Source organism: Lampetra fluviatilis, chromosome 5, assembly GCF_964198595.1.
Source record: "Lampetra fluviatilis chromosome 5, kcLamFluv1.1, whole genome shotgun sequence".
Lineage (NCBI taxonomy): Eukaryota > Metazoa > Chordata > Hyperoartia > Petromyzontiformes > Petromyzontidae > Lampetra > Lampetra fluviatilis.
Window position 1 is genome coordinate 23,849,383 of NC_136279.1, and position 14,861 is coordinate 23,864,243.

The following is a 14,861-nucleotide window of genomic DNA, read 5'->3' on the forward strand; positions in this document are numbered from 1 at the left end:
AAAAATGACCCGGAATAATACAAAGAGAGTGGATAGCATTTCACAATGCACATGGCTCATCACCAATCTACTTGCTATACTACATCCCCTGGATACAATTATGGTTTTCAAACACGCAGTGATAATTATCGAGTGAACCACCAACCCCAACTTCAAATCACGTGGCGTACGCCTATGTTTGCCCCCTGTCCCGGTTTGACCCCAGTACGTTGTGAGAATTGGCATCTGTGTCCGGATGGCAGGGATTTTATTTCTACCGAGATCTGGCAGGAGTATTTAGTTGAACTTTATTGCCGTTATCACAGAAGACTGCTGCACAGTTTTAATAATAGATCTAGGTCGACTCACCCACTCGCTTGCTCGCTCGCTCACTCACTCACCCACTGGGGTTGCCACCCGTCTTGGTTTGACCCGGGAATTGGCGTCTGTGTTTGAGATCTGGTGGTTTTGTGTTGAACTGCATCACGCTATGTGGCTCGGTTTTAATAATAGACCTGGGCCGACAGAGAAATATGCTTGGGTCTTCAGTGGGACAGGTGGCAACTATGATTGCAAGCACGTGGAATTATGGTTTTCCATTTTAGCACAACTAGGGGTTGAATGATCGCTCTGTTTCCCATTGTGTACAGCACACACTGTGCCCGCTGTTAGATCATGCACAGTTATTTCTGAACAGCTTCAATCGTGCGGAGCTGCAGGCTGTCGATTCGTCATCCATTGGTTAATGAGGTTTTTATCCTGTGGCCGTCACTGTACAGTGAAACGTATGCATGCATATGTATGGGGATGATTTATTTGCATGGCCAAAGATTTAACAGACGCATAGCAGTACATTCTTCGCTTTGTTGTTCAAGAAAAACAATGAAAATGCTAATTATGTTTTTCTGCTTTGTTTGGTTGCGAAGGTGTTTGCCTCCTGCCCAATTCATCTCTCCATATTTGTTCTTAACTTTTTCCCATTCCCACTATCCGTGCGTCTAACCAGGTCCCTGCATTACGCATCACATTCTTATCTTTGTGCATTTGCCAACGCATTTCCCGGCTCACGGTATTTTGCTATTTGCCGCTGTTACCTCCATAATGTTAACTCTACAACCAGAGCGCTGAACTTTTGTCCACACCCGATGATGCTGGGTGTAATCTACGGCGAAACGTCGTTTAAAAATTTGTGAAAGGGTTGCTTGCTTTTGATCATTTCTCTGGTTTGCTGATAAACCAAATCAATTAGCACATTCACCCACGTGACAACTGGATTTGGTGTAGGGTCAGAGTTCAAAATTGTCAGGATACCTTCACGCTGAGCCAACCGAAAATAAAGGAATTATTCATCGACAACAAAGTTAGAATCCCTCTGCCATATCCGGGGTGCTGCACCCAGTTTCATGTTTTTTGCACTTGACTGAATTCGATATGAAGCAGTCGGCGTGGGTGATGATTCAGCACTCGCTGATGCACTCCAGTCAGTTGCTCATCGGCGGTCAGTCGCTTCCTTATCTCTCTGCTGTCGCTGCTACCATGGTTACTGTTCCTGCTATCATCACTGTTTGATTCCTCCTCCCATGTTGCATTCTTTGTCTGCCAGACTATCTGTTTCCTCTCATCCACGCTGTGTCCACCCCCTCACTGCAGGTCACAACACTTCTCTTGCAGCATCTTCCCTTGCACTGTTAAACTCTGGAATCCCTTCCCTCAATTTATTTTGCCAACTTCTTCTAATAAGCTCGCTCAATTCACAGAAACGGCTTAAACATATCAATACAACAATTGTGTTAAGATGTTAAAGGACCAAACAGAAACCTTTTGCAAAGAATTACAGTAAAACCTTGGATTGCGAGCATAATTCATTCCGGAAACGTGTTTGTAATCCAAAGCACTCGTATATCAAAGCACTCGTATATCAGTTGTGATCACGTGACGCTCGGCAGACAAAGCGTCTACACGTACTACTCGTATTGCAAGACCTCACTCGTTATATTTATTAAAAAATTTTGCTCTTCTTGCAAAACACTCGCAGACCAAGTTACTCGCAATCCAAGGTTTTACTGTATGTCGGCATTAACCACGCATACTTGTTGTGAACATGCAAACAAAAACATGCTCTGACGGTATATGCATTGTCTATGAAACTGATTGGTCGCCACCAGAGACAGCTTTCTTTAGAGCCTCGTCTCAAACGGCGTTAGACCAGAGGACGCCACAAGGCGAACAACACAATGCAGACAGGATTCCTTGCCAAGTTTCTGTTTGGTGTTTTAACATCTTAACACAACTGTTTTATTGCCAGAAAGGTTAAACCCAATTCTTATATTTTGATACTGGCAAGAAAGGTCCCATGATTAAACTTGTCAATTAAATATGTATTAGTGCTGTTTGTTGCTACCTGCTTGATGTTTGGGCTTTTGGACCCGTGCTTAGCAACTGTTTTCAAATCACAGAAATAGTGCCGCTGTGTCTGTCTTCCCCTATTTTGCAAACGAGACTGCTGCTCCCTCGACTTGTCGCCTGCTTCACCGGACGTCAACGTGAACTCTCGGCCGTTGCGTTGTGCCCCGCCCCCCCCCCCCCCGGCAGTCGCTGGTGTTCCTGGTGGGCATCGCCGCGGCGGGGCTGGCGCTCAACCTGCTCGTGCTCTTCGTCTACTTCGTGCGCCTCTGCTGCTGCCGCCGGCACGAGGATGAGGCGCAGAAGCGCTCCAATGTTTGCTGCACCACCTGGTGCATCGTCATGGCCACGCTCATCTGCAGGTACGGCCGTGCGCGCGTGCGGTGGCTGGGAGATGTTATCTCCCTCGCCTGGTACGCAGGAGGTCGTGGGCTCGACCCTAACGCGTGTATATTTGGAGTTTGCGTGCCTCTCTCTCCGTGGTCGCGTGGGTTTTTCTCCGGTTTTTCCCTCCACATATTAGAAACACGCGTTTAGAGTTTGATAGGCCACGACGTTGAGCTATCATCTGTGGCCAGGTCACTTCTGAAAAAAAGCTACATAGCTCAGTGGGCCTTACCTGACAAGAAAAATCCCCCTGCTGGGTGCCGACGGCCTCCGTGTGCCCCGTGTAGGTCGTGGCGGTTGTTTGACGGAACTCCATCACGACGGTCGGTGAGGGTTCGCGACGATGGCGGAGTGCAGCCTTCTGCTGACAAGGAAGCCGTGCAGCGTGCCGTGGCCACCTGGCATGCATGGCGGTCGCCCCATCCACGCACTAGCCAGGCTCAACACTACTTAGCTGCTGAGATCTGTCGAGATTGGGATTTAATATACAGTGCCGTCGTTCAGGAGTTCAACTCAGAATTTCGGCATTTCAAGTTTGGTAAAATGAATTCCACTTTAAACTTGATTCCACTTTGTTGGTAGGAAATCAACAGTGCTTTTCTGATAAATCGGCTACCACCCACCATAGGAATATGGAATTTCCACCACTGACAGAGGGCTACCATTGGCATTGAACAAAACCTCAGGCTGGTTTGAGTGGCGAGACGCTTGGTGTATTTAGCACGGAAGTCCAAAACATTCCGTATGCGAATGAATATCCATTCAAGCCAAATCAACACTTCATTGCGAGTTTATGTGAAAAAATGTACCTTCACTTCATTCATGCACCATCTCACTCTGTCTTTCATTTTGACCGAAACAGATCGTATTCATTTTCCAATGTTCCCACATGAGCCCATTTTATTTCAACTTGGCAGGTGTTTACGTGATGCACACTCCGATTCCAAACCACTAAACCAAATGAAGCGACAAATTGTTTGATGTCTGCTGTTCACCAGTGCTACGTGCGTACGGGCGCTTGCCGTTCGCAACTGGTGTTGTGGCACAAAAACGCTTCCCTGCAGCCTCGGAGCGAGGCTGCTTCAGTAGTTTTGCTGCTGTGTCTCTGATTTATCTGTACCGACAGCACATTCGGAGGAGCCACAATGCTGCGAGCAAAGTAAAATAAAAGATATTTCATTTACGAGATGACCTATTTGTCATGGTCTGTAGTTGTTGTTAATCTGTTTTGTTGTCAGAATTTCAGGTCTTATGAAGCAACATTAAAATAAAATAAAACTGAAAGAACATTGAGTTTTTATGGAAATTAGTCCAAAACTTTTACAGCTTAGAATAACCAGGGTTAACATTGCTAGATTAGGGAGTTGGTAGTGTAAATCTGTAATATCATTCATATAATATTCAACAATAAACTACAGTCACTTACAGCCCTTTGTCAATCTACTGCTGGATGAAGGCCTCTGCCAAGCTGTACTGGTTGCGGAAGCTGTTTGACTGTACTTCACCCCGTTGGTCAATGCGGGTTGGTGATGGGGGAGGGGGATGCTCAGGTCTCGTTCACACGGTGCTACTGATGCTAGCGATGACCGGAATGTCGAACTCCCCGGCTCACGGCACAGCGTGTGGTGAACCTCTGTGCCACCACCCACTTCTACCCCAGCATGAACTCATCCTGCCGGAATTTTTTATTGGCCAATTTTATTTGTATTCACAACAGCAAGAAGAACTTTCCCACGGCGTGCGCACGCGATGAGTGGGTAGGGTGCAAGTGCTTAGCGACGCTCTCCGGGTTCGAGAGATGTGCGACGTGAGGCCGCCGCGATGGCGAACCCCTCGGGCAGCTCGGTGCGGGCACGGCCTGCGGGCACCGTGTGGGGGCACACACCGCACCACTCGGCTTGCGATGTCTTGTGAGCCCACAACACATTGCTGCCTGTGGGACTGGCTCTGGCACGTGCAGAGTGTGATCTAATGCACATCTGTCTGTGTGTAAGATGCTCGGAGTGGGTGGTAAGGCCTCGGAGTGCACCTGGCCTGGCACGAGCAGCGCGGGGACAATGGCTGCTGTTGTTGTTGGTGGTGGTTCTTATTATATTCGAGTTAAAACTAAATTAATTATAAAACCCCTATTTAAAAGTTTTTCATCATTACGACCACATGTGTGTTCCATTCGCTATTTTAAACGCTATGCATATGCACATATGCAGACTTGTACATGTTTAGCTTCTGATATCTCAAGAGATCGGGTGCATCTTGGGCGATTTGGTCATTCGGCAAAATTGGACAATATTACACAAAGGTGATATAATATTCTATATCCTGCTTATGAACATTGGGGGTTTCTTTAATACATGAACGCGTTTAAGGCAAACCCATTTGTGAATCTAATTTGTTTTGCCGACGTCATTCGCACTCAGGCGACTCTCCCTTACGTACGGTTGTTAAATCCGTTGAACAAACTAGGAGGGAGGGACGAGTGTGTGGGGTCAAGTGAATTGCAGCCTGCTCTGCCACGATAGGTGAAGTCCCGAGATTGAGTTACAGATGACAGCGAGCCAGCGTAATCCTCGGAGATGCTGGGCGAGTCCAGTAAGTGCTGATAAGGCTCTTGAGCGGGCAGTGGTTGTTGTTGTTGTCGTCGTCGTTGTTGTTGTTTTTGCCACGCTGGAGGCTACTCGGAGTCGATGAGAATGAGGAGAATATTGCCGTGGGTCTCGCGTGCCCGTACGGCGTGGTTTCTTTCCTCAAACCTTAACTGTTGACTTCATAAACCTGGCAATGAAGCCAGATCACCCAGAATGATCTGGCTCTTGGAAGCTAAGCAGAGTTGAGCCTGGATAGCGGTTGGACGGACGACCACCCTCCGTGCTGCCTTCGGCTGCTGCTGGCTATGTTGTCAGCGGACGGCAGCGCAGCACAATCCATTGTTGTACTGTACTCTGTGCCAACGTCTATGCTCCCCACCTTTACCCTCCCGCACTGACCAGGGTGGTGAAGTACGGTCCCACACAGCGTAGAGACCCTCATCCCGCAGTGAGTTTACGAAGGGGCCGTGCGTGTCCAGCGCGTGGGTGACTTCATTGCAAGGTTTAACGGATGTGCGTGCACTCTTGAGATTTTTGCTCGTGTAATTGTGGGAGGATTTAGTTAAAATTGTGTTTCATTCGAATCTGGTTTTGTAAAATAATTTGTATGGCATGCTTGGGCTCGGGTTGAAGTAAGAATGCATTCACAATCGCTGATGTGGAATGGCTGTAGAAGCTCGGCCACGCTGCTCCGTGGCAGCCCACTGCGCCGGTCGATGTGACAGGTGACATTTTGAACATTTACTGCCTCCAGTCCAGAATTATGGTGTCCATCCGTCACTGTAATTGATTCTAGTGGTTGATTATTTCCTCATTAAGTGACAGTAATTATCCCAAACGATCGTTCGCGCAATACTTTTGATGTCTGCTTTATTTGGCCACCACTTGGAAAATAGGTTTTCACTCGTACGATGCAATGTGGCTGAGCGAGAAGGGAAGGTTTATCTCTTCATTTCGTATGATGAAAATGTATTCCCACCATGCCTTTGTGGGCTATATTACGAGGATATATATCCCGGTCAGCTCAAGCCTCCCGTAACCCACGTGACTTCCGTGTGCCCACCCCCACCCTGAGCCACTCTCCTCCCCCCATCGCCGCCCACTGTGAAAACACACGCCACTCCTCCGTGCAGCGGAGGAGCCTCCTCCTGCCTCCCCTCCTCATCTCTCCCCGAAACCTTCGCTCAGTTTCTCCATTCCGTTTCCACCCTTTTCCTCGCACCTCTCATTCCTTCTCTCTTCCCATCCTTTCTTCTTTCTCCACGCATCACACCCTTGACACTGCAAGTTTAATTCTGCACAGTGCACACTCGGTGCAGGTTTGTGGAGCCAGGCAGTGATGGCTGCTGCCTGTGATGCAGCACTGGAGTCAGCAGCGAGGGTTGAGAAACTCCATTCCCGTGGGCGTCGAGGAGGTGGGGTTTTTGGGTGCTTCAGTTTACTCCCACATGTATAATAAACATATCATACATTCTCTTTGGTTCTTTCCGTAAAGTCACGTAGGTGAACAAAAAAAAAATACGTGACTTTACCGAAAGAACCAAAGAGTATGGATCCTTGCAGTCACGAAAACTTCAAATCTAGAATATCATACATTGGCTGAAAACATGCAAATAAAAACCCAATGCAGGACCCTCCTGAATAGGTGCTGCAGTGGTGAGATGTTAACTACCTCACCTTGTATACAGGAGATTGTGGGTTCGATCCCAACCCTGACACTTGTATATTGGAGTTTGCATGTTCTCCCCGTGGTCGTGTGAATTTTTCTCCGGGTCCTCCGGTTTTCCCCTCCACATTTATAATCAACATCATGCTTTTAGAGTATATGACTGCTATAAATGTTTACATGACAAGCCACTTCTATTGCGGTATTATTTGTGATCAGGTCGCTTCTGAAAAAGAGCTTTACCTGGTAAAATAAAAAAGTTACTTTTTTTTGTTTAATAGTTTTTAGAATAAGAGTCTTACAACTGGCTGTCCTGGATAAATAAGTAAAATAAGCTGAGGAGCCGCGTCAGCGCTGTTAGGCGGCATTCACAGTTGTTCAGAACTCCTCTTGGTTGCATCCTCTCAGGAAGAGGTCACAGCCATGGGGGCTGAGCGAAGCAGCAGGAGTCCTATTATTATTCAGCCACACCCGCGACGAGGGCTTTTGTGTCGAGGCTGAGAGAGGAGGACGTGCTGCGACTATGCGATAACTTTCGGTTTTGAACGCCGCAAGACCGAGGCAAAAGCACGGCCGCTACGAATCAAGCGCGCGCTCGTTACCCTCGGGGCTCATCGGCGTGCCCCCGGGATGCTGCCATTGATTAATTGGCGTGCATTTGCAAACAGAAGCGCTATTGAAGTAACAGCAAAAAAATATCTAGAGCGTGGTAACCGCTGTTTGGGATTTGCATCAGAATGCAGGAAATGCCTCCTGCCCGGGGACTGCTGTTCCGTTGTTGCAGTCGGGCAGAGTTGGAACCTTCCACCAATTCCAAGGCCTTCCGTGTGGTGATGAGAAACTCATCGGGTATAAATGTGTATGCGGGCAGGAATCAAATAAGAGTAATACCGCAGGAAAACAAAGCGTGTTCGGAGATTTCTGCGTTCACGTAAGCTCCCGAGGTCACTCGATAAGTAATTGTCCTCCCGATTGCAAAAGACAAGAACTCAACGCAGTCGTCAATAACACTGCGGTTTAGAAAGAGAAAACGATATATAAAACCCGCCGACGTTTCAGGCAATGGCCCTCAGAGCACGGTGCAAAGGAGTTGACTCGCCACTGTGTCAGTGGGACTCACTCTGTGATGTGTTAGTGGGACTCACTGTGTCAGTGGGACTCTGTACGTCCACACACACAGCATCCAGTCACGCTCGCGCGCCGCTGCCTCTGCTGATATTTACGGGGCTCACGAGAGAAGCGCCGAATGGAGGTGACACTTGTCTGGCTCCGGTTCAGCTCTTGCCGTCTTCCAAACAAGTTGAGTGCATTTACCTTTTGTTACGAAGACACTTCTCCTCACTTCGTAACACTTCCTGACAATATGTCCTCCGAGCTCGACCCGTAATTTGCTACCAAACAGAATGAGTGGTTAATGGCCATCTTCGGTGGGTCTGTCAATCGTCGCAGCCGTGCCTCCACTCCCAGAGAAGCTTGAGCGCCCATCCACAAACTTGAGTCCATTGGCGTACGAATATACTCTCAACTTAAGTGCACCAAGTAAATAACATTACGTCAAAGGGACAGACACGCCTGCAGCATAGCAATCATTGTTGCACGCGCATAATCACAGAGTGCTGTGCATGGAGAATCAATAATTATTAAATACACCTCCCAACATTTTTTAAACGCACCAATATTTTCAGTCGATTGGTTTATTGACCTTCCAGACATTGTTGATCAACAAGAAAACTCTGGACCAGTTGGGATTTCATCATCTGAATCAGGCATGTTAAGTAAACACTGCTGGATTGTCGGATGTTCATTTGAACAGGAGGGCAGATTTGAAATGTTTATTATTTTCTGATGAAAGCTTTTGAGTGTCGTTTATTTTATATTTCCCAAAATGCTTCATAACAGGGCACACTCAGTTATTTGTACACATTGAGCCCTGACAGAAGCGAACAGATCCAGAATGTTCTGAAATATGGTGGTATTAAAATAGTGCTTCGTATAAGATAATACCGGCTTGTGTATATAAATATTTTCCAGAATTAAATAAAAGGGCATACACGTGTGTGTGTGTATATATTAATACATGGTTTGGCTGGCATGCCGTAATATATTTCAGCACATGAAGAACTCTGCAAGTTACTCTTAATTTACAAAGAGCACAGTCGGGTCGCATCGCGTTGTCGAGATGAGACTCTGCTGTGTTCAACATGGACGGTGGGGCTTTATAAAACCAGCAAACAAACAAACTCTATGCTTTGAGCCTCCTTGACGGGCCCGCTGCCGTTCTTGTCATCGGCGGACTTTGGTTTCTTGTGCAGACCTGGGACCAGGGGCGACGCGTGTTTCAGAATCCCCTTGAACAAATTATTATTTACGGAGAGAAAAAACAAACAAAAATCTCGATTTAAAGCTTTCGTGACTGCAGGGATTCATCTTCTTGGTTCTTTCAGTAAAGTCACGTAGAAGGGAAACGTCGTGAGAATTATTTTATTATGTTTTATTTTTATTATTTTATTACTTCCCTTCTACGTGACTTTACCGAAAGAACCAAGAAAAAACAAACAAAAATCTGTGTGGGCCATTGGAATTATTGCCACCACCGGCAACAAACGCAGCAGAGTTGAGCCACCGGCGTGGTCCTGCGCTTGCTACAGACAGACGAGAAGTCGTCTCCCGGGCAGCAGCGTGGCATGTCGGGCTGAAAGATTCATCGATTTCAAATCGAAATCGGAATTCGAAACAATGCGATTTTTTGCGATTTGAAAAGTCCTATTACTTTCTTATTGGAATTGTTTTATTTTTTATTATTATTATAACTGTATTTAATTAACTTAACAATTGTTCTATGTTTGATTGTTCTATTTCAATTTTCTTTTTTTAATAAATACATGTTGGAAGCAATTAATATATTTTAAGTTCTCATCCTTGCATTATAATATATAGAGCAGTTCATATTTTGATGGTATCATGTGGTAATGCTCCATCACATGTTTGAAATCTATCACACAGTGAATATTGAACTGAAGCTTGACTTAAAACATTTTAATCGCAATATTTGTCACAAGAATCCCAATTAGATATTTCCCCCAAACCGTTCAGCCCTCGTGGCGTGGAGTGGCCGGGCCCCTTCCCCCCCCCCCCTCATCGGAGACTGGGCGCGATCGCCCCGCACGCTCCATCTCGCCCCACACGCTCCGTCTCGCCCCGCGCGGTTGCCCAGCGGCCCGTGAGCGGTCATCGACCGCTACCGCTCCTGCGAGATCCATTCCGCCCCCACCACCACCACCTTCGACAAGTCTGCTCTCGGTGGTTATAGCACGGAGGATAGTGCTCGACGCATTTTAGACGACAGGCGGTACCAATGTAAAATGCCTTGCGTCAGCAGCGCAAAGGCCATCACGCATTGTCGACTAAACATTTGGGACGTGTTAAGATTCTTGACTTGAAGCTTTCGTGACTGCAGGAATTAATATTCTTTGGGTCTTTCGGTAAAGCCATGTAGCGTTCGACGACGCTTGTGTTGCGATGGAAATGTCGTAGTTTTTTTTGTCATTTTCTTTGAACCTATCGACGTGACGTTACTGAAAGACCCAAAGAAGACGTGTTAAGATGCATGGGGGGGGCGAGCCGCAGCACATTGCTTGGCGTGCTGCAATATGAACCCAGTGACCCGAGCCCGATTTAAGACCACGGTCAACATCAGTGACGAGGACATTCTTGAACTTGCCCTTGGCATTGCCTCCCCATCACACACAGACCAGCACGGCGAAGTATGGTCAACACCCCACCCCGACCGACACGGCACAGAGAGGCATCTTTTGAGCAAGTCGTGGATTAATTACAGGTCATCGGTAACTAAAATGCATTAATAACGATGCTTACGTGGCTCTAATAATTATCTTGCCGCTCATCACCATGACGGACCAACTGTGCTGCGTGGCAGCACGTCGGGCTGTTTGTCTCACGCGGTGAGGGTTAACCAATCATGCACAACAAACGCGCGTTCGCGTCACGGCAGTTGTGTTGTTGTGCGGCTTGGATTGGAATCATCGGGGGGGAAATGCAACGAAGAAATCATTGTGCGCTGCACAACGTGAGCCGCTCGAGCAACGGAATTGTTTAAAATTCTCCCGCGGTGTTTCCGTTCCTGTTTGAGGTGACGTAATGGAAATGAGGGAGTCAAAAGTTCTGTTATTATGGCGACTCCATTATGTGAGGCCGCCACCCCTCCTCTGGACGTTCAGGGTCGCTCGCCACTCGGGTTGATTTCCACGACGACTCGGTTAACGAGCTTCGCCATGTGTGCACGTCTTCTCCAATACTCGCAGCCTCTAGTCGTGAACTGCATTTGAAATCCATGTATTTGGAAGTCGTTAAATTGGCACGCTATCTTTGACCAGCGTGCAATTTGCCACATTTGTGGCTCTTGAATGCTATCTTTTTTTTTTACATTCGTGTTATGAATTGTCACTCTACAAGGACCATGTAGATGAATCTTCTCATGTTTGGCCAGCGTACAGACACAACTTATGAACTTTTATCTTTTTAGTGATGCCAGATATGGCGATGATGACTGCCTGAGGGCCCATGCACTTTCTCCACCATTCGACATGGCCCAACACATTCACTCCCCCCAAATTCAGTAGAAGCCGGATATATAAGCACAACTTTTTGGGAGCAAGGCCAGGTGTGCGTATATCTGTCATGATTACTCTGCTTTATATACCCAGAAAAGCCTCACTGAGTCTCAAGACGGCTTTTTTTCCAGAAGGATCCTGCCAAGCTTTCGTAGCCGGGAGGCGATGTTGCTGCTGTGCGTGATCCCAAATGAGTAATTGGCAGGTCATTTGTCATCATTGCAATGTTTTTGGCCAATATCCGGTGAACAATGTGTGGGGGTGTTTTTAAGCTACGGTTGGAGGAAACGGAAGAATCCGGAGGAGACCCAGGCAGAACAGTGTGAGAGAATACAAACTCCACATAGATAGGCGCCCAAGTCAGGAATCAAACCCAGGGCCCTTCATGCTACGAGGCACGAGTGTTACCACCGTGCCACCCTTCCACCCATAGCGTGCTCATATAACAGATATCCCTTTACCTACCCCCGTGCCGGATTATCCTCGTAGCAAAAGTAGTTACATATGTAGCTACGGGTCCCGCACTTTCAAGGTCCCCGCGATAAATGCTTTCAAGCTATCAATTCCGGTTCAGTGAGTCTGCACTTGCTCTATTACTATAGTACTATACCGCTTTCAACTTTTATGAACGACTGGGTGTTTAAGGTTAGCGATTTGTCGTATTATCTGGCTGTATAGCAAATGACAAAAATACAATTACTTTACTAAGTAAGTAAAACATTTATGTTTTAATATTTACGTGTTTTTTTATTTAGGGCCTCTTTTTAACATACTACCATAAGTACCCGGCATTGCCCGGGTGAAAAATATATTTCTTAATAACCTTACATATATACACAGATGGGCTGCTACCCCTGCCCCCCCCCCCCCAGCCACGATCTCCTGGGCCGCTGTGCAGTAATATGTACGGCCTATAGTGTGGTGGGGTGTCGAGGCCTAGTACCGTGCAGAGCCTCCGGCCTCGCCTAAATTGCCCACCCGGCTGAGGTTGGGTACAGGGGCCATTACCCACCCCCCCCCCCGCACTACAATAATACTGTCTAATCGCTATAATTTTATTATCTACCGACCCTATAATAGTAATTGCACACATTGTGGTGGGGGGGGAGTGAAGAGAACGTGAAACTTTGATGAATTTACCTCAGAGTCGCGTGGTGGGTGTCGAGGCCTAGTACCGTGCAGAGCCTCCGGCCTCGCCTAAATTGCCCACCCGGCTGAGGCTGGGTACGGGTGCCGTTCCCCCTCCCCCCCCCCCCCGCGCTACAATAATACTGTCTAATCGCTATAATTTTATTATCTACCGACCCTATAATAGTAATTGCACACATTGGGGTGGGAGGGGAGTGAAGAGGACGTGAAACTTTGATGAATTTACCTCAGAGTCGCGTGTTAATGCGTGCGCATATTTTTTACGGGAATTAAAAATGGCGTCCACCCCGCAGCGAATGCGTCGCTACCCGTTGCCAGGGGCAACCGCCGTGGAAAACCAAACGGACCAATCGTGTCTCGCAAATCCCTCACATTTCGTCCAATGAAACTGCGTATGGTCCGGCGACACACAGAAAGACACACACACAGACACACACACAGACAGACAGACAGATTTGCGATTTTATATATATAGATGCTACAGGGCCCACACGAGTTTAATCCGGCACTGCCCCCCCCCCCGGTGCAATGTGAGCACGTGTTGTCTATATCACAGCTGTGCTTAATATAAGGTGCGTTTACATCCAGCTTTCTCCCGTGTCCCCCCACCGGTCGTGAGAGCTGTTCTCGCCCTCACTTCACGGGTCTCTCCTCTCCATTCACCCCTCCACTCCACCATCACCATCTCTCGCGCAGCCATTCCGCCGTCGGCTGATGAAGCGTCGATACAGTCTGCAATTAACACCGAGGGTGTTACTTGTGACGATATTTAAGCAAACTCTGCTAATATAATCTTTAATGGGAGCCAACAGCACATTTTGGAAGTGTGTTTCTGATGGTGTTATGTTTGGTCTATAATTGCAATCACAATCCTAACGTATAGCTCTTTATTAATCCACTGCTGGATGAAGGCCTCCTCATACACACTGTTGGCGATGTTTTTATTGACTATACTTCACCATGTTGGTCAGTGAGTGTTGTGAAGGAGGGAAGCCAGGACATGTTCAGATGTCCCTCACTGCTGATCTGAAGGAGTCAGATTCACGGTTCGGTGCATAATCACCACTGTGCCACTGCACCTGCCTATAACTGCAGCGATGATGAATGAATATTCTTTGGTTCTTTCGGTAAAGTCACGTAGATAGAAAATAATAAAATAAAAATGATAAAATAATGAAAAAATATTTTTTAAATAAAAAAAACTCACGACGTTTCGATCGCAACACAAGCGGTCGTCACCAGGCAGAGATGACGACCACCTGTGTTGCGTTGGAAACGTCGTGAGTTTTTGGTATTTATTTATTTATTATTTATTTTATTTTATTATTTTCTATCTACGTGACTTTACCAAAAGAACCAAAGAATATGAATTCCTGCAGTCACGAAAGTTGTAAGTCGAGATGATGAATGAAGTTGCATTTTTTTAAAATAACGTGTCTTCATCAAAATACCTTATTGAATTACTCCTCACATTAAACACGAAACGTTAAACCCTTCCAGGTGCCTCAGCGATAGAGTAAGCGACTCGTGATCAATAGGACACGAGTTCACATCCTCATTGGGGGTAGACTCAGCCCATAATCCTCTGGGGATCGTTAAAATCAGTACCACATTGTGGGGAAGTTAACAGTGGTGTAAACAGGAGATAACTGATAATATGAGCAGGAATTCACTTTCATTTTGACACTTTTGTATTTAAACGGTAATGCATTCAAGTTTATTATTACAATTAATTTACGGAGTCATAACAACGTCTGGTTTGCTTTTGCCTTATTATCATGAAGAGATACTGTTAAACTATCATGTTATTTTTCCGTTGTCGAGGTACACTGAAGCCAAGAATAACATAGCTTGGTTCAACAACAAGACTGCAATACAGTCAAACGTTAGAGTCTGTGCATTGTGGGCCAGGGAATCGTACCCTTCACACACATAAAGGAGCACAAGACAAATTCACATCCAAACCTATCGGTGATCCAAACGATCGTTTAAGATTTGGGGTGACAATGTCATTTGTCGACTCATTTGTTCACGAGTCTTGCACTGGTGTCACAGCCCAGG

At 46.7% G+C, this 14,861-nt stretch overlaps 1 protein-coding gene across 3 annotated transcripts in view; it reads left to right on the forward strand.

Annotated features, from left to right (window-relative positions):
- The window catches only part of LOC144932790 (protein tweety homolog 1-like), a 125,269-nt gene that overhangs the window by 25,867 nt on the left and 84,541 nt on the right, over nt 1-14,861 (forward strand). For all 3 annotated transcript variants that reach the window (XM_078857243.1, XM_078857244.1, XM_078857245.1), the window contains exon 2: nt 2,572-2,744. In XM_078857243.1, coding sequence (XP_078713369.1) covers nt 2,572-2,744 — 173 coding nt within the window. The remainder of the gene's footprint in view (nt 1-2,571; nt 2,745-14,861) is intronic.